The sequence below is a fragment of the Heterocephalus glaber genome, unplaced genomic scaffold (genome assembly GCF_053883595.1).
Source record: "Heterocephalus glaber isolate CG9 unplaced genomic scaffold, H.glaber_assembly_v1.0 deba00001472, whole genome shotgun sequence".
NCBI classification, from domain to species: Eukaryota; Metazoa; Chordata; class Mammalia; order Rodentia; family Bathyergidae; genus Heterocephalus; species Heterocephalus glaber.
Window position 1 is genome coordinate 37,097,949 of NW_028258315.1, and position 18,680 is coordinate 37,116,628.

The 18,680-nt window shown below is 43.0% G+C and overlaps 1 protein-coding gene across 1 annotated transcript; it reads right to left on the minus strand.

Annotated features, from left to right (window-relative positions):
- Positions 1-1,496: 1,496 nt before the first annotated feature.
- LOC147826320 (uncharacterized) lies at positions 1,497-8,809 on the minus strand. The gene is made up of 2 exons (XM_087181949.1): positions 6,932-8,809; positions 1,497-3,056 (listed from the first exon to the last, which is right to left on the minus strand). Exon 1 carries the CDS (start codon positions 8,028-8,030, stop codon positions 7,272-7,274), a length of 759 nt encoding a protein of 252 aa, XP_087038075.1. The 5' UTR covers positions 8,031-8,809; the 3' UTR covers positions 1,497-3,056; positions 6,932-7,271.
- Positions 8,810-18,680: the final 9,871 nt, after the last annotated feature.

Genomic DNA, 18,680 nt, shown 5'->3' on the forward strand with positions numbered 1-18,680 from the left:
CTAAGCTCACCATGGTGCCTTTGTTAAACGCGACCACACACAAATTCTACGACTCGGGAAGGACTCTTTAAGCACAAGCGCGTCCTCTCTCTGTCTTGTTCCACAGCTTGTTCCACACACTCTCCTATCCAGAACTCTTTCACTCACACATTTATTCAGAAATTATCACATTCCTTCCCGGTGACCCCCTAACCATAACCAAAACAAATGAAAGAAGCTACCTCCCCAAATGGCAAAGCACAAGGGGTGATCAGGCCCCTGCACTATGTTTGCCCAAAGTTCATAATCTGAACCAAAACAAATGGGAGGAGCCATCTTTCCAAATGGCAAAGCACAAGGGGTGATCAGGCCCCTGTGCTGTATTTGCCCAAAGTTACAGAGTCCAAATTCACAAGGCGAAACCGAAAGTTAATGACTAGGGGGTTTCCCAGGGTTTCTCACCCAGCAAAGGAAAGAGACAGATGAGACACCAAGAGCAGCAGTCCTCCTTCTGTAGTTTCCTTCTCAGGTTCAGGCAAACCTCCAATGGTGAGTGGATCTCTGTGTCCTGTTGGAGAGCCTAGAAAATTAGTCCCAGGGGCGCACCTTTCCTCTCGAGGAAACAGAGAGCCGCTCCCTCCTGTGGGGTTCTGGCCAATGCCCAAAAGGGCTATTTCATTCCCGATTCCCGGCCAACACACCAAATGTTGCAGAAATCTCAGAAAGAAATACACAGAGACACAGAATTCAGATAAATCAATAAAATTTCTTCTCGCGAGTGGACGGGAGCACCAAAAACCAGTCTGGTCAATATCCGCACCCCCTTTGTTCAGCATTTCCCTTTTTATATCCTTTTTAGCCATTATCTCATCCCCAATGGTCTTTGATATGTAAATACAATTCCAGTTCCTATTTACAAGTCACAGACACAAGATAGGCCATATACATTGTAAATTCACCCTGGCATGGTAACTTTGTTAGGTTAATGAAGTTACTGGTTAGAGTCAGATAATCCTCACCTTAAACAAGGAGTTACAGGAAAAGCAAATCTTAAAAAAACACATTACTTATTTTGCTTCTACAACTACCTTAATATTCAATCTATTAAATTATCTAAAACTTTTCTGTATCACTTCTAGTTAAGAAAGTTTTAGTTGTGGGAATGGAATTTGGGTACCAGTTACTCTGACCTCAGCATGTAGGCTTCAGCCAGACTCACTTCTATAAACAAGCCAGTTGTGGGGTTAACTTCATGGTCTGAACTGCTTGCAGCCTGCTTTGGGCATAATCAATATCTTAGTCTCCTGCAACAATAATTTTGTTCAAGTAGGAGTACAAAAATCTCTAAGCCCTCAGAAATGCAAGTCAGTTTTCTGGAAAAAATAACTGATATTCTGAAATGCTAGCTGAAATCAGATGTTAATAGAATATAGATTCATATTGGATAAGGAATATTACAAAGAGTTACCATGGTGTTGTGCCCAGATCGCGATGTCCCAAAGACCACCAGGAGACCGTTTCCGATGTAAGCACACGAGGGTCGTTTATTCAAGCTTAAGCAGGGACTCTCAATTGTCACCGACGCAGCGGATCGAGATTGAGAGCCCCGAGCCTCGAAACTAGCAGGGTTTTTATTGAGTATACAACAAGCTTTGGTTGTTAGTAGCCAGGTGATTGGTTAATACTAAATACATATGAAGTGTAGGGTTTTGATTGGTTAGGCTTAGGGGGGGTTAAGGGGGTTACGTATAGATTTTTGCAAGGGAGAAGGGGGCAAAGGTTAGTGGTCGACTGTCATAAGCTGATGGTTAGCAGATCCACTGACTAATGGTCACATCTATCTTTTGTGGGCAGTTAGCCATTAACTGCTTACCTTATAGATAGTGTGTCCGGAATGTCCTTCCTGAGTACACAGATGGCTGGGTAATAAACTTAGGAATTTTGAGTGGATAAGCACGAATTTGAGAGAACAAAGGAGACAGCTCCAAAATGGAGTCACTCTGGCTCCACATTCCCCCCTTCTCATGGTGTTATAGAGGGCCAATCATGGGCCTCTGGGGGTTAATTCTGTCAAATCAATAGGTATTGGCTGGTATTGGGACCTGAGTACCATTAACTGAACAGCGTTAATTCGTTTTTTAATGAACGAAACTAGTCTATTAAGTATGTAAGGTCCAAAGGTTAATAGTAGCAACACGATAAGCAAGGGGCCCAACAGGGTAGAAATTAGGGTAGTTAGCCAAGGGGAAGAATTAAACCAAGATTTGAACCAGTTTTGAGATAGTTCTCTTTCTTGCTTACGTTTGGCGATGCCCTCCCTAACTTTAGCCATGGACTCTTTGACCACTCCTGAATGATCTACATAGAAGCAACATTTTTTTTACCTAAGGCAACGCAGAGTCCTCCCTGTAGAAGGGGGTGTCTCGTAATATTGTCCTGCGAATTACATGGTTGTAACCCGGTGTTTGTGAATCGACCGGGGGGAGGGTACACCCCTTTTTTGTTTTCCCACATTCAGGCCTTCCCCGTGACTCTAGGCTCCAGTGTCCGATATTCCAGCTGCCAGTGGCTAGCCGACAGAGATCAAACTCTAGAGCAGGCCACCAGGTTAATGGTGGGCTCACTTTGGACGAGCTGTTAATAATGTCACCTGTGGCGGTATTGATGATCATCTAGGTTAAATTTAGGGGAGCATGTGGGTTCTGTCCTCTTAAAATCGGTGTCAAAAGTACAGTTACCACAATCATGACTGTCGACGATGTAGCTTGAGTTTGAGGGGATTGTCTTGGTCTCTGGACACCTGCCATGATGGAACGAAGTCTTCTAGGACAGTGTGAGGATCTGCAGGGCGAACGTGGGTGTAGTGTACCCACGAAGCAATCTCGTCGACCTTGAGAGCAGTGGGCGTGGTCAGGACTGTGACGTAGGGTCTTTTCCAACGGGGCTCAAGGTCTTTCTGCCGGTGTCTCCGAACGAAGACCCAGTCTCCAGGTCGGTAGCGATGGGGCTCAGGAGGTGGTCCGGTCTGGTATAAGGCTTCTAACTTAGGCCAGATGTCTTTGTGTACACTTTGGAGGCTTTTTAAAGAAAGTAACAACTTTTGGTCATCAAATTCAACAAGTACATTTGAGTGAAGGTTGGGGATAATGGGAGGGGGAATTTCAAACATGATTTCAAAGGGGGTCAACCCCATTTTATAGGGTGAATTGTGTACCCTATAGAGGGCGAAGGGAAGGAGAGTCACCCAGTCACCGCCAGTCTCTAAGGTTAATTTAGTTAAGGTCTCTTTTAATGTTTTATTTATCCTCTCTACCTGTCCTGAACTTTGGGGTCTGTATGCACAATGTAATTTTTAATCCGTCCCCAATATCTGTGCTAGGGTTTGACTCACCTTGGAAATAAAGGCGGGTCTATTATCTGATCCTAGCATTACTGGAAAACCATACCTTGGCAGGATGTCTTCTAGCAGTTTTTTAGTCACACTTTGCGCTGTCTTGTGTTTGGTAGGAACCGCTTCTGTCCATCTTGAAAAAGTATCTACGAAAACTAACAAGTATTTATAACCGTACTTCCCAGGTTTTACCTCGGTGAAGTCCAATTTCCAATAGGCTCCAGGTCGGTTTTTTCTCAGCCTATTTCCTGGGTTGGCCCTATTGTGGGTGGCATTTGTCAATTGACAGGCTTTGCAGGTAGCAACAATATGTTCAATTGTAGAATTAGCATCACGGATCTTAATTTCAGCATGTCTCAGGAGATCTTGTATTTTCCGAGTGTCCATGTGGGTGGTCCAGTGTATCTTGGAGAGAACTTGTTCTCCCAGTGTTTTAGGCAGGATGACTTTACAATCAGAAGATTTCCACCACCCGTTGAGGCACTGGGGCGTAGGTAATTGTTTTATCCAATTTAAGTCCTTTTCAGTGTACTGGGGTTTTTCTGGTAGGGCTGCACTTCCCGGATCGGGCAGCTGAGTGGCCAGTGTCAGATCAACCTTTAAAGCTATTTTTCGGGCCGTCTGGTCAGCTAGATTATTTTCTCTGGCAATTGGAGTGTCGCCCTTCTGGTGTCCTGGGCAATGGATAATGGCTAATTTTTTCGGTAGCCAGAGGGCTGTTAAGAGGGCAAGGATCTCTTCTTTGTTTTTAATAGTCTTTCTTTCAGCTGTCAAGAGTCCCCTTTCTTTGTAGATGGCCCCATGGACGTGCGCAGTGGCAAAGGCATACCGGCTATCTGTGTATACATTTAACTTTAGGCCCCGTCCTAAAGTCAATGCCTTGGTCAGGGCTACGAGCTCTGCCCGTTGTGCTGAGGTCCCGGTGGGCAATGGTTCTGCCCAAATGACCTCAGTTTCTGTCACCACAGCTGCCCCAGCATACCTGTGGCCCTCACGAACAAAGCTGCTCCCATCAGTGTACCAGGTGTTGTCTGTGTCTGGCCATGGTTGGTCACTCAGATCTGCTCGAATTTTGTGTACCTGGGCCAGGATGTCTGTGTAGTCGTGAAGCGGAGCCTCTAAGTTCGGATCTGGCAACAGTGTGGCTGGGTTTAAAGCAGCCGGGGCCTGAAAGACAACTCGGGTTGGATTTAGGAGTAAGCTCTGGTAGTGGGTCAGGCGAGCATTACTGAGCCATTGATCCGGAGGCTGTTTTAGGACTCCCTCAATAGCGTGAGGGGTGGTCACGCACAGTTCTTGGCCTAATGTCAACTTGTCAGCATCTTTGACCATTAGAGCCACTGCTGTAATCATTTTTAGACACGGGGGCCATCCTGACGCAACTGGATCAAGTCTTTTTGATAAGTACGCCACTGGGCGGCGCCATGGCCCTAGATACTGGATCAGGACGCCCTTAGCGACTCCTTTCTTTTTATCAATGTAAAGGTGGAATGGCTTAGTAATATCAGGCAAGCCCAAGGCTGGTGCCGTCAGCAAGGCTGTTTTAATTTGATCGAAAGATTTTTGTAGCTTTTCTGTCCATTGAAAAGCCTGATTGTCTCTAGTTGCCTCGTAGAGGGGCCTTGTGAGCTCTGCGAACCCTGGTATCCATAGGCGGCAGAAGCCCGCCGATCCCAAGAATTCTCTGACTTTTTGAGGGGAATCTGGTGTGGGTATCTTAAGAACTGTCTCTTTTTTAGCATCCGACAGCCATCTCTGTCTTTTCTTAAGCATGTACCCCAGGTAGCTTACCTCGGGTTTGCAGATCTGGGCCTTTTTAGCGGACACCCGATACCCCAGCTCTCCTATGACCATCAAGAGTCTCTTGGTTTCATTTAAGCAGTCTTTCTGTGTCTCAGCTGCCACAAGAAGGTCATCTACATATTGTAACAGAGTTAGTTGGGGGTTCTGGAGGCGAAACTCACCCAGGTCTTTATGTAAGGCCTCGTCGAAGATGGTGGGAGAGTTTTTGAATCCTTGAGGTAATCGGGTCCACGTCAGCTGTCTGTTGATGCCTTGCTCTGGATCACTCCATTTAAACGCAAAGATGTGTTGGCTTTTAGGTGTCAGTGGAAGGCTAAAAAAAGCATCTTTGAGATCTAAGACCGTGTACCAGCGATGGCTCGGGGGAAGTGAACTCAAAAGGGTGTATGGATTAGGCACTGTGGGGTGGATGTCCATAATCCTCTTGTTTACTTTCCGGAGATCCTGCACTGGCCAATAGTCATTAGAATGAGGTTTTCGCACTGGCAACAAGGGGGTGTTTCAGGCTGATTGACAAGGCCTAAGAATCCCCTGAGCAAGCAACCTCTTGATGTGTGGAGTTATTTTCTTCTGGGCCTCTAGGGGCATAGGATATTGGTGAACTTGTACAGGATCTGCCCCAGGTTTTATTTTTACAAACACTGGTGCTCTGTGTGTAGCTAACCCCATGCCTCCAGTCTCTGCCCATGCTTGTGGGAGCATGATGAGCCATTGTTCCATGTCAGGATCAGGAGGGGCCCTCTTCTGATGTAGCAGATATTTATCTTTTAGGTTTATGGTTAGTACCTGAATGGGCCTTTTCTCTTGATTAAGGACTTTTGTGCCCCCGGGTTGGAAATGAATTTGAGCCCCTAATTTAGTAAGTAAGTCCCTTCCCAATAAGGGGTAGAGGCAGTCTGGTATAACCATAAATGAGTGGGTTACTTGGCCCACTCCCAAGTCTACTGTTCTTTGGGTTGTCCATGAATATATTTTCATGCCTGTAGCTCCTTGGACCCAGGATGTTTTATCAGAAATATGGCCACACGGTTTGAGTAGGACTGAATGTTGAGCCCCTGTATCTACCAGGAACTCGATAGGTCTCCCCTCCACTTTTAGGGTTACCCTGGGCTCAGGGAGGGGTGCCGAACCCCCTCCCCCCTAATCATTTAATTCATCTATAGCCAGGATAGGGGCCTTGGGGCGTCCTTTCTGTTGTTTCTTTTTGGGACAGTCTCTGGCCCAGTGTCCATACTCTTTGCAATGAGCACATTGATTTTTCCCCAACTGGGGGCGCTCTCTGCATCTCTCTTTGTTTTTTTTCTTTCACCACAATCTTTCTTAGTCTACGTTCACGTTCCTTCTGTTTTCTCGCAGTGGCAGCCAGAAAGATCCGAGCTAAGTTTCGGGTCTGGCGGTCATCAGCTTTTTTTTGTTTCTCCTCTGTGGTTTTTTTATTGTTATACACTTTCTCTGCCACTGTCACTAAGTCCTGAATACTCTTTTTTCCTAACCTATCTACTTTCTGTAACTTTTTCTTAATGTCTGGCACCGCCTGGTTGACAAAATGTATTATTACAGCTGCCTTTGTCTCAATTGCTTCTGGGTCCATAGGAGTGTACCTACGAAAAGCTTCCTGAATTTTTTCTAGGAAAGCAGCAGGGCTTTTATCTAACTTTTGTTGTATATCCCCTACCTTAGCCAAATTTGTAGGCTTCCTCGCTGCTGCTTTTAGACCTTTTAATAGAGCCTGGCGATAGACCCAAAGCCTCTCCTTACCTTCTGCCGTGTTGAAGTCCCAGTTGGGTTGGGACAGAGGAAAAGAAGTGTTGATAGTGTCAGCATTGGTGGTGGGTTGACCATTGTCACCAGGAACCAATTTCTTGGCCTCATTCTGGATCCTCTCTCATTCCTCAGTGGTGAACAGGACCTGCAGAAGCTATTGACAGTCATCCCAAGTGGGCTGATGGGTAAACAAAACAGTTTCTAACAGGTTAATCAAATCTCTAGGGTTATCAGAAAAATTGGCGTGTTGTCGGCGCCAATTATAAAGATCACTGGTAGCAAAGGGCCAGTAATGATGAGGCTGGTTTCTATGTTCATCAGGGGGCCCTATTGCTCACAGCGGGCAGACAGTTGAGTCTGTCGGTCCTGCCGGCGAGGCGGCGCGCCGGTGACGAGTATTTTGGGCGGGACCATCATGGTTGTCGGCGGCGCCCGGGGCGGGCTCCCTAGTCCCGGCTGGGACTGGGTCACCTCCTCCAGCCTGCTGTGGCGGAAGAAAGGGGAGGGAATAGGGGGGAGGAAATATAAGATCTTCTTCGGTCCCTCCCTGGAGGACAGGGTAAAGTGGCGCGGTTGGCTTGGTTTCGGTTTGTTTTTTATCCGCGCGCTTTTTAGGAGCCTTTTCATTGGCCGTCAGGATTAACTCCGGTTGTTGCTGCTGTGAAGGCAAAAAGAGCTTAACCCATGGGGGCGGGTTAGAAATCAGAAATTCCCAAACGGCGATGTAGGGTATCTGATCGGGGGGGAGGATGGCTTTACGAACTCTGCGAATAATCTGCAAATCAAAAGTTCCCTCGGGGGGCCATCCTACCCCGAGGGTGGGCCACTCCGAGCTACAGAGGGTGATGAACCTAGCCTTTTTAATTTTTAAACTTAGGTTACGAGCGCTCTCCCTAACTTCCTTGAAATGATCTTTCATGAGGGAAAGAGGGGTAGTCACAGTCTGTCCCATCGTCTCAGTCCAAGTCGGTACAACACACAGACAAACACAACAGAAAAAAAACACGCGAGACAAAACCGCCCTCCGCCTGATCGGAGGCAATGTAAATGGGACGACGGCCTCCTGCCGTGCCGCGGGAGCGACCCGCACCATCCCTCCAGGAGTCTCACTGACTCGTACTCTTGGGGCACTCCGTCCCCACCAGCGGAATCCGGAACGTCTTCCAGGATCCCGGGTCGGCGGCCCTTGCAGCGCGTCCGCCTAGACCGTCTGCCGACCTTCCCAGAAAATAGGCCCAGACTTTACAAACACAAAAAACACTCACCAGCCGGCATTGACCCTCCGGTACGGGAGTCCTGAAGGTCTTGGGATCCCGGACGAGCCCCCAAATGTTGTGCCCAGATCGCGATGTCCCAAAGACCACCAGGAGACCGTTTCCGATGTAAGCACACGAGGGTCGTTTATTCAAGCTTAAGCAGGGACTCTCAATTGTCACCGACGCAGCGGATCGAGATTGAGAGCCCCGAGCCTCGAAACTAGCAGGGTTTTTATTGAGTATACAACAAGCTTTGGTTGTTAGTAGCCAGGTGATTGGTTAATACTAAATACATATGAAGTGTAGGGTTTTGATTGGTTAGGCTTAGGGGGGGTTAAGGGGGTTACGTATAGATTTTTGCAAGGGAGAAGGGGGCAAAGGTTAGTGGTCGACTGTCATAAGCTGATGGTTAGCAGATCCACTGACTAATGGTCACATCTATCTTTTGTGGGCAGTTAGCCATTAACTGCTTACCTTATAGATAGTGTGTCCGGAATGTCCTTCCTGAGTACACAGATGGCTGGGTAATAAACTTAGGAATTTTGAGTGGATAAGCACGAATTTGAGAGAACAAAGGAGACAGCTCCAAAATGGAGTCACTCTGGCTCCACAATGGCTTTATGAGGAATCATTAAAATTGAAATTTTTAACATTTATTCATTACTTTTATGTAATGTTATATGTGTATATGTTAAACTAATTTGCTCTGCTATACTTATTTCTACTTTTCTCTTGCCTTTTCAAGTAAAGTGTACATGAAATTTAATTTAATCTGTAAATTTCATATCAAAAAAGATTTGTGGGACTGCATAACCTTTGTTCCTTTTCTCCAGCCCCATTGTGATTAAATGTGAGTTAATGGATAAAGATGCTTGTTAGTTTTGGGACACTAGATAAAAATCTGTAATAGACCTAAAGTCCCAAAGTAAACTATTCAACTCCTTGTTTGCCCGGAACTGATGTTCTGGACACCACAATCTATAGGACAAGCTACAAATGTCTGCTGACCATCAATACATGACAGTCGACCACTAACCTTTGTCCCCTTTTCTTTAATTCTATATGTTAACTTCCCCCTCAACCCCCTATAAGAACAGCCTCGGACTCTGAGCCAGTTGCCTCTCTAAGCTATTTTGCTTTGGGAGTGCTGTCTGGCCAGACTAATAAAGGTCTGTTTTATTTTCCAACTTGTCCAGTGTGTTCCTTCCCGGGTGTTCTTCGCTGCAGTCAGCTCCTTGGAGCATTTGGTAAGGCCCTTGGTCTTACAGATTCTCATACAACATAGGAAACTTATCCCTGGAAACTTGATACCATATGCATCCTATAGAGGAGCAAAACATCTGTTCAGCTAGATGACAGGGAAAAGCAATTGTTTGAAATTAAAGTTTAGAAAGATCATGTGGACACTAAGCAGAATTTGAATTTATACTACATTGTCTATTAAACAAATAAGCCTGCAAAATCCATTCAGTTGAGGAGAGCTCTTGCAATAGATAAGAAGCAAGGACCCTCTCTTGGGGTAGTCCCTAAGAGAATATTTCTTCTCCTTCTTCATTAGCCGTCACAGAGTTGGTGCTTAATGTAACTAAGCCAATCAAATCACCCTCCTGGGTAATTTGAGAGATTAAAAAGACATAGAGATTTATTTTTTTCCAGCATCTTCTACAGATTTGAGATCCATGGTGATAGAGGTCCAGAATTAACATTGAAAAAAACACAACAGTAAATTCTAGAAAGATCCCAGCAGGCTTTGCCAATAAATTCCTTTTATTAGCCTTTATCACTCTAGAGATATAAGAGGGATAAAAAAGAAGAAAATATGTAAATAAAAGTGGCTTTGGTAAAATTGATCATTAAGAAGAAGAAAACTGTATTTTCTGTAAAAAAATATAGTTAATGATTAATTACACTTAAATTAGGTAAATATTTTAAAATAAAATATATTTACTTTATTTTCAATAGTAGTAAAATAATGAAAATCAGTTATAAAATATTTTCTACAAATATGTAAATGAGAGACTGTAATTGAAAATCTTGATAAAAAATACAACTCATTTTTTCATACAATATTGAATAGCATCTTAAAACCCTCTAGGAATTCTCAGAAAACAACCTTGTTAGAAAAAGCCTATTTATGTTTTTACTACTTCTCTATTTTAAATTATTCATTCTTGCAAAACATACTTTTACTGCAGTTCATTAATTTTTAGAATATATAGGTTTGTAGGGCTCAATTTCTTTAATCATGCATGTAAAATTAATTATTAGAATTTTTATTTTGCTGATTTCAGCAAGTGTGTGGAACCATACAACATAGCCTTCAGCAAAATATGTGCCATCTAGCAGAAAAGGAAAAATGATTCCTATTTTTTCTTAAAATGAATTTTCTGTTTCAATAACTTGTATTCAAATCATTAGGGCAAACATATCAATTTGTTTTCTTTTGTTCATATTTTCAGGGGAAAATTGAAAATACAGCTTGTACAGATTCTAAAATATTTAACTATATTATGAATAATATAACTAAGTTTTCTAAAAGGATAGGCCTGTTTTACAGGTAAATGTATGCTAATAGTAGGCACTCAAGTAAGTCAAGCCTATATATTAACTTTGCTTCACCCACTAAACACATAATTTTTAAAACTCTGATATAAAAATAATCATAGAAGTAACCCAGAAAAATGAAATTTTATTTGCATTCAGGTATATTACTCAATCCCCTATCCAAAATACTAATTCCATGAAATTCTAGTGTGTATGATTTTAGAATTTTGGTTTCATTAGGATTGTTTTAATTTTCCTTTTTCAACCAATTTGTGTTTGTGATACATAATAATTACATATAATTACATTCAGTTTGGGTGTTTGATATACATACATAACTCATCTTCATCATTTTTTCTCTCCCCCCATCCCCAAACCCTCTTCCAATCTCTAGAGTCTACCTCCTTATTTCTAAAACCGGCTCTTTATTTTGTTTTTAAAATTATTTATATTTTAGGTTTCCCATATTGGAGAAGCCATAGATATTTAACCTTTTGTGAACTTGTTTCATGTAGCATTATGTTCTCAGGACTATTTTTAATAAGACCACTTGGACTTTAAAATACAAATGTCATAGAAAGGGAATGCAAATGACCAAGAACCCCAGAGATTTTGTATAAAATTTTTGTAGTACATGGTGTTAGCCCCAGAGTTTGCAGAAGATCATTTTAAGACTAAGATTAGCAGACCACAAGAAGCTAAAGTCTCCGCCACTGATAGATTGGCCACCCACATGTCAAGGACAAATGGGCAGTGCCTGTGCCTCCTCCATTACCTGATCACCCCCTGTTAGGATAGTCAGAAGACAGTGCCTGGTGTGCAGTACAAGACAGTGATGCTGGCCAAAGGAAAAGTATACAGCACTGAAAAGAAAATAAACTTCAGGAGACACAATGAAGCTGGCCTTGAGGGATTGAAGATAATGATGTAACTGCATGATTGGGCAGGTTTTCCAGGGTAGGCTTCTAAGGAAATTTCATGATAGGGAGCAAATTACTAAAGAAATCTGCTAAGGAAAGAGCATGAGAAGCCAAAAATCACAGTTCTTTCTTTTTTTTTTTTTTTTTTTTGGTACCAGGGATCGAACTTGGGACCTTGCTCTTGCGCTGCAGGCTCCAGAACCGCTGAGCTAAATCCCGGCCAAAAACCACAGTTCTGACAAAGGAAACACTGAGGGTCAGACTAGCTCCTTGGAAGTCTCTGGATGAATCTACTATCACTCAAGTATTTTCACTTCAGCAAAACTAGTCTGAGAACACAGGCTCAATATGCATTAGAGATAACTGGGAAATTTAAGAAAAAAATGATCCTCATGCCCTAGCCTTGAGATCCCACTTTAATTTACCTGATGGTTCTATATTCAGAAAGGCTGAGAATCAGGAATGTCAGGCTTCAGTTGGTCTTAGCACCTCCCCTGGTTTGAAGTATGCAGTTCACAAACAGCTCTGGTAGAGCAGGCACATTCTTCAAACACAAGCCAAATGATGGCACATTTAAGTAAAATCAGCTTATAATCTCAGTGGCCCAGTGTGAATCCCTAGGTCTCCAGCCTTCACCACCTTTCAGGGCTACTGCATTCTTGTCACACCCTTTCTTCACTTGTTTAGTGAAAAAATGCACTTCACTGAGGAAATTGATCAGCCAAATGTCACCCAGGGAGGTACATATACCTTGTTCCTTTGTTGTCCCTCAAAGAAGTTGCTAGCTGATACTTTCTATAGGCAACTGCAAGGCTCAGAAAGGAGGGATATGGGTAGGGTGGATAGAGGGGTATTTTCCCAGCTCTTGTCGAAGTAAGATTTGCAGTAGAGAAAGCCAGAGGTAACCATGTTTTCTCTGAGCAAACTGTCTTTCAGGAAAAAAAACAGCAAAATTGAGCCAAAACAAAAACAAAAAAATTTTCAAATAGATCAGAGCATAAATTCAAAGAGAGATTTCTCCTCCTAGGGGAGCTACTTAGGGGAATTCTTTATGGAAAGAAACCATGAATGGAATAAAAGTGTCAGTCTACATCAATAACTTTCTCAGTTACATTGTGTACACATATTAATGTGGTGGTTGAATCACCTTAGTGACTGAGATCTTCAAAGCTTTGCCAGAAAGATAGCAGTTTGCAATGTCACCCATATAAGTCACTCTCAGAATGGCCAGTGGAAATGCCCTGAATATCACCAGGAAGTTTTTCTTGTCACTGTTGTTTAGAATCCAAGGAAGTTTCAATGTACTGTCATATTTCTATGAAATATTTCTAAGGACAAATCGAGAAATGTACAAAGCAAGTTACATGAAGGAAAATTCATTAAAATGCTATTTACTATATTAAAATAGGGGAAATATGAAACTGAATAAGGAAATAGTAAAAATAAAATAAGGAGACATAGTTTAGAATACTATGCCATTTTCATACAGGTTAACCTATGTGCACATTTATTCATCAAAACCACATAGATCTATGACCAGTTTCACTAAAATTGACTATTGACTTAGTGCTCAACAAGTGGCCACGTGCTCACAGACATCTCCCAGTCCAACTTGAAGAGAGACAGGGTCAACAGACAGCACAAGCCAGGAAGCTGTGGACCGAAGGGTGAAGTGGAGGGGACTGAGTGTTTCTCATTTCATCTTCCACTCCTGCTGTGGCTGACTGTGGCCCAGGTGAAGATGGCAGAACTCCCAAGAAAGGACCAGGATCACAGATCACCTGGTGCAAAACAGCTCTGTTGGAGAATCACAGGACACTTTGTGAGAGCAAACTACTAATTCAGGGAGGTGTGAAGTTCCTGAAGGTTCAAGGTACGTGTATCCCCTTTGCGCAATCTAGTCTGTCCTTATATAAGGAGTATATGAAAACACACATAATATTTTATTGATAGCAGTTATCCTTCAGTGGTAGAATCACAGGTTTGTAAAATCTTTTCTCTGGTTTATGTATTTTACATTTTTGAAAAATTAATAGACATGAATGAATGGGCTTATATATTTTAATAAGCTTTATTTGTTGGATTTATGGCCATAAAAGCACTTTGGAATGGTTATGAGGAAAGACTTTGATAAAGGTATGAAAAACATCCAAAGATCCTCATGAAATGATAAATTTTGTAATTTATACATAGGAGAAATATAGACACAGCTAAATCAAAGACAAGTGTTTTCTTAGCAGCATGCCTTTTCACTTTGAAAGGAGTTTTCTGGATAGCACAAAATGATTCCAACTTCCCTGATCTATCTACCTGCAACTGATTTGACATATTCAAATTTTTTTATCTGTGGTTCAAAGATTAATAGTATCAATTTGTGATTTTGTTACCACACAAAGAGCAAAATCCTTGGAATTTTTTAAGTATTCAGCATTTTAATCATGAAAAGCCTTGATGAAGGTGATCAAACACAAGCACAAATATTATTTTTGAATTGCATAACTATTCTTGACATGTGATCACTCCCATTAATTGACATGGTAAATAGTGCTTATGCAGTGTTATACTTTAGCCCAGACCAACCTATCTCCATAAATAAACTGCACATATAATTTGGAATCTTATTTAGAGTCAGTCAGTCTTCTCTTCCCTAGTTTCAGTAACTAGCCTTGTGGAAGTTCTTTGAATCTCCATTACATAGGGGGAAAAGTGAAGTGTTTAAGAGTCCTCTTTTTACAAAGTAGGAGTAGGCTTATGATAACAATGTTGATCCTTTTGTTACTGTGGTGGTAACAGTTTCCTGTTCAAAGAGAAATATCCTATACCCTCATCATGTGTAAAGAAGTAGAAAAGCTCAGTGCAGGCAATTGCATTACAAGAATGCATCCTAGTTTGGAATTAAGGGATACTTGACAGCACAGAAATAGAGGGTTTGTTTTGCTTTGCTTTGCTTTTTTTTGGTGGAATTGCACAAAAGATAACTTTGATTAGAAAATGAGCAACTTGGAGCAGAAGTGTCCTGGCCCACGGGTAAGTCAATGGAGACCCTAGAGGGGGAGTGAGAATGACAAGGGACAAGAGACACGAGAGATGGAGACAAGACAGGTTTCTGATCAAGTCTCTCAAGTCTCGTTTATTGTGGAAGCTGCTACAGCATATTTACCATAAGGCTAGAGGGGAGGAGCAAGGGGAGGGTACTGGGGCTACTTCCTTGTTGCCGGGTAGACTTGCTGCAGGCCCAGACATGCCCGTAAAAGGCACTCAAGAGTTCTAGCGGGGGGGGGCAAGGCCCCCCACAGGTCCTCCCTTTAAAATTATAACTATAGTAGAAAGGTGTCAGGAGAGTCAAGCCTGTGGGGGCTGAGCCTGTCTTGGGTCAGAGCGACATTCATGTCTGCACCGTGCACCTTATCCGTCATCGGTTAACCAGAGAATCAAGGCTCTGGCACCTGTCTTAGGCCACGCACGAGGGCTCTCTCATTGCATGGCACGCTTGCTCAGTTGTCTGTCATTGGCTTGTCAGCCCACTCACCAGGTGGGGCGAGAACACTTCGCCACGGCAAGGACCTAATCGACGGTCCGGCATTCATCCTGGTCAGCCATTGCCAATCTATGATAGTGGACCTGTATGGGTGCTGTTTTTATTGCCTCTATCTGGGCTCTAAGAAAGGCCATGATTTTGTTGTATATTACGGGCCCCAAAGAAATGAGCAGAAGTAGGCCCAATAAGGGTCCCAGCAAAGGGAGAAGATAAGGGAGGAAACCATTGAGGCCAGTCCAGAGGGGATTTTGAGCAAATTCTTGTCGTCGTCTGTTTAGATCTTCCTGAAGTTCGCGAATTTTTCCCCTGACGATCCCAGATTTATTGGCATAGAAACAGCAATGTTTTTTTAGGGCTATGCAAATCCCCCCTTGTTCCTCCGTGAGGAGGTCCAGGCCCCTTCTATTTTGAAGGACCACCTCAGCCAAAGAATCAATCTGATCTTGTAAATCTGTAAGAGTGTTGGAGAGAGCTTGAACATCATTAATCAACTGGTTGGATAATTTGGCATAAGAGTGTAATGCCACTCTGACGCCAGCGGAGCCAGTGGCAAGGGCGCCGGACACCCCTAGCCCCACGAGCAAGGGGACCAGTGAGACAGCCCTTTTATGTCACCCAGTGATATAGTCAAAGCTGGGCAAGGGCACTGGCTCATCTCCAGGAATGAGGGCGATGTCCGGGAGGACAGTCGCCACCACGCACAGCCCAGTCCAATTAGTGAGGAGGGAGGTGAACGCCAAGCTCCCTCCACAGACGAGCACATGACCCGGGGCAGGGCAAATGGTGGCAGAGCCATTAAGCATTACAGAGCAGAGAGAGAAATTTTGGACTCCAACAGGTATATTGAAGCTATCGTTGTGGCCCGAACTTAGATAACAAACTGAGGCATTGAACTGTACTGGCTGGACCCTGAAAGGCAAAGAAAAACTGCAATTGTAACTAGAACTGTTGGCATAGTCAGTTTGGTCGACAACTGGCAAGGCGATGGGCAGGGGTGTGTCAAGGGTCAAGCATAGCCAACAATCTGCAGCAAAGGCTGGGTTGGATGTATTGATCAATTGATAAGTGGCCTCTAAGACACTCAGGGTTTGGACGTCAGGGTCTGGGCCTCGAGGTTTGGGAAGGGCCAGTGGATGATAATTTAGGGAGGGGTACATCTCTTGGATGATAGTCTCGAGCTGTTTTTATACTCGCTCTTCCCTGAGCTGATCTGAAGGCCTGCCACCATCAGATATATGAATTGGGGCCTGTGGCGGCCAGCAGACGTCTTTGCCGGGACTGCTGCTGCAGGAGGCTTGGCCAAATTTAGGATATCCAGTGGGACTGGAAAAGTCCCAGTCACCCTCGACAGAGCCCCTGTAAGTTCTTTGTAGAACAGCAGTTAGATATATTTTTCCATCGGAATGTGCACATTGTTGGACTTCAGTGTAACAGGTAGAATGCATCTCTGTGGCCATGGCACAGCTGGTAGGGCATGGCCCTGGTTTGCCATAGATTGTTGGTATGATTTTAGGCTTAGTGACACAATCCCATTTTTGGTTATATCCTCCCGTTATCGAGGCCTCATAAACCAAGTAGGCAGTCTTGCTGCCGCAATCAGTACTACGGGTGTAACTTGTGGGTACGGGACGGCAGAACCCCCGGCACAGTCACAGGGGTTACCATACAGGGCAATGAGCAGTTGTTCCTTGTTAACTGGTTGAAATCCGCTTTCTGCTGTCGGTGCCAGGAGCAGCAACAGGCCATGTAACAGAATCAGGGATGTCATCTTTTTAACCTGTAAGCAAAATTTTGTCCTGCGATGTAAGCAAGGCTGGGCTGTAGATAAGAGAATTAGGCTAACCTGATTAAGCTTTTGAAGATGACCAATGTGGACATATTACAATAACATATTCAGAACTTAACTAATATAAACATTTTGTAATAACATATTCAGTGCTTAAATATCAAGGATAACCAATGTAATCAATTTATAACATATTTAGACAATATTTGTTGTGATGTGTCTCCCATAAGATTATAATATAAAATTTACTAGGGGGTCCCTTTAATGAATTAAGACCAGAATAATCATTTTCTGGGTGGTCACTTCTATATTCATCAAAGGGAGTCCCCATAGTCTCTAATCATTTTGACAAGCAATTAAGAATATATATATATATATATATCTTTTTATTTTACAACTGTTTATTGCAATTTGATTATTGCATGTAGGTGACAATACACATTACTTTTATAAAATAAATCTCAGTGGCACTTTGATCAATTAGCAACCTGGGAAGGAAGGCATGCCTTTAATTTAATAACATTTATCTGTAAGCCAATTTAACAATAGGCGAATATCTTTTGAAAAGGAAGGAAAAGAAATATTGAGCTCAACTGTACGAACACAAACAACAGACAACAGACAAACATATGAGACAGTTTATAAAATTAGGGTGCACTCAAATATATCTGGCCAAATTGAATTATACTATTCTCTTTATGATTATTAGATTATAATTGTAGGCACCATTGTTAACTGGTTGAAATTGGACAATATTAGGTCATCGGTGTCATCAATACGCTTATCAACTTGTTTCACTAAGCCTTCTGGAAGCCACCTGGCCGACTTCATTTCCTTGGAGTAAACACACACTGATCCTCAGCCCCAGATGAGTACGGGGTCAGGCCCATGCCATGAGTGGTCCAGGGGGTCTCTCCACATCACAGAGGCAAATTGTTTTTGCGTCTCTGGTTACCAGAAACAGTTAGCTGCGGATAATCCCTTAGCATCCAAATTTAAAAAGTTAAGAATAAATAGTGCATGTGATATTAGGTTTCTGGGTGACCCCTTGATAGGGTACCATTCCCCCCTTTTTATTTTATCTAATGTAATTTTGAGTGTGAGGTTGGCTCTTTTTATAATGTCTTGTCCTTGTGGATTATATGGGATTTCTGTTATGTGTGTTATATCTAATTGTTTGCAAAACTTCGAGAAGCCAGAGCTGGTATAGCCTGGACCATTGTCTGTTTTAATTTGTTGTGGACATCCAAGTACTGAGAAGGCAACTAGAAGGTGGGCAATTACATGTTTAGTAGCCTCTCCGGATTGTAGGGTGGCAAATATAAATCTACTATATGTATCAATGTTGACATGTATATATTTAAGATTTTCAAATTTAGGGTAATGTGTGACGTCCATTTGCCATAGGGCATTTGGAATTAAGCCACGAGGATTAACTCCCAGATGAGGTGTGGGAAGATGGAGGGTGTATGTAGGACAGGTTTTAACAATTTGTCTAGCTTGTTTTCTAGTAAGTTTATACATGAGGCGAAGCATGTGGGCACTAAGATGATGTAACTGGTGTGCCTTTTGTGTCTGGTCAATCTGAATGGGGGCATCAATATTTAGTGAGTAGGCAGAAGCCTGAGGTCTTGTGGCCAGGTCTGTTAGTCGATTACCCTCTGTAAGTGGCCCAGGTAGGTTAGAGTGGGCACAAAGA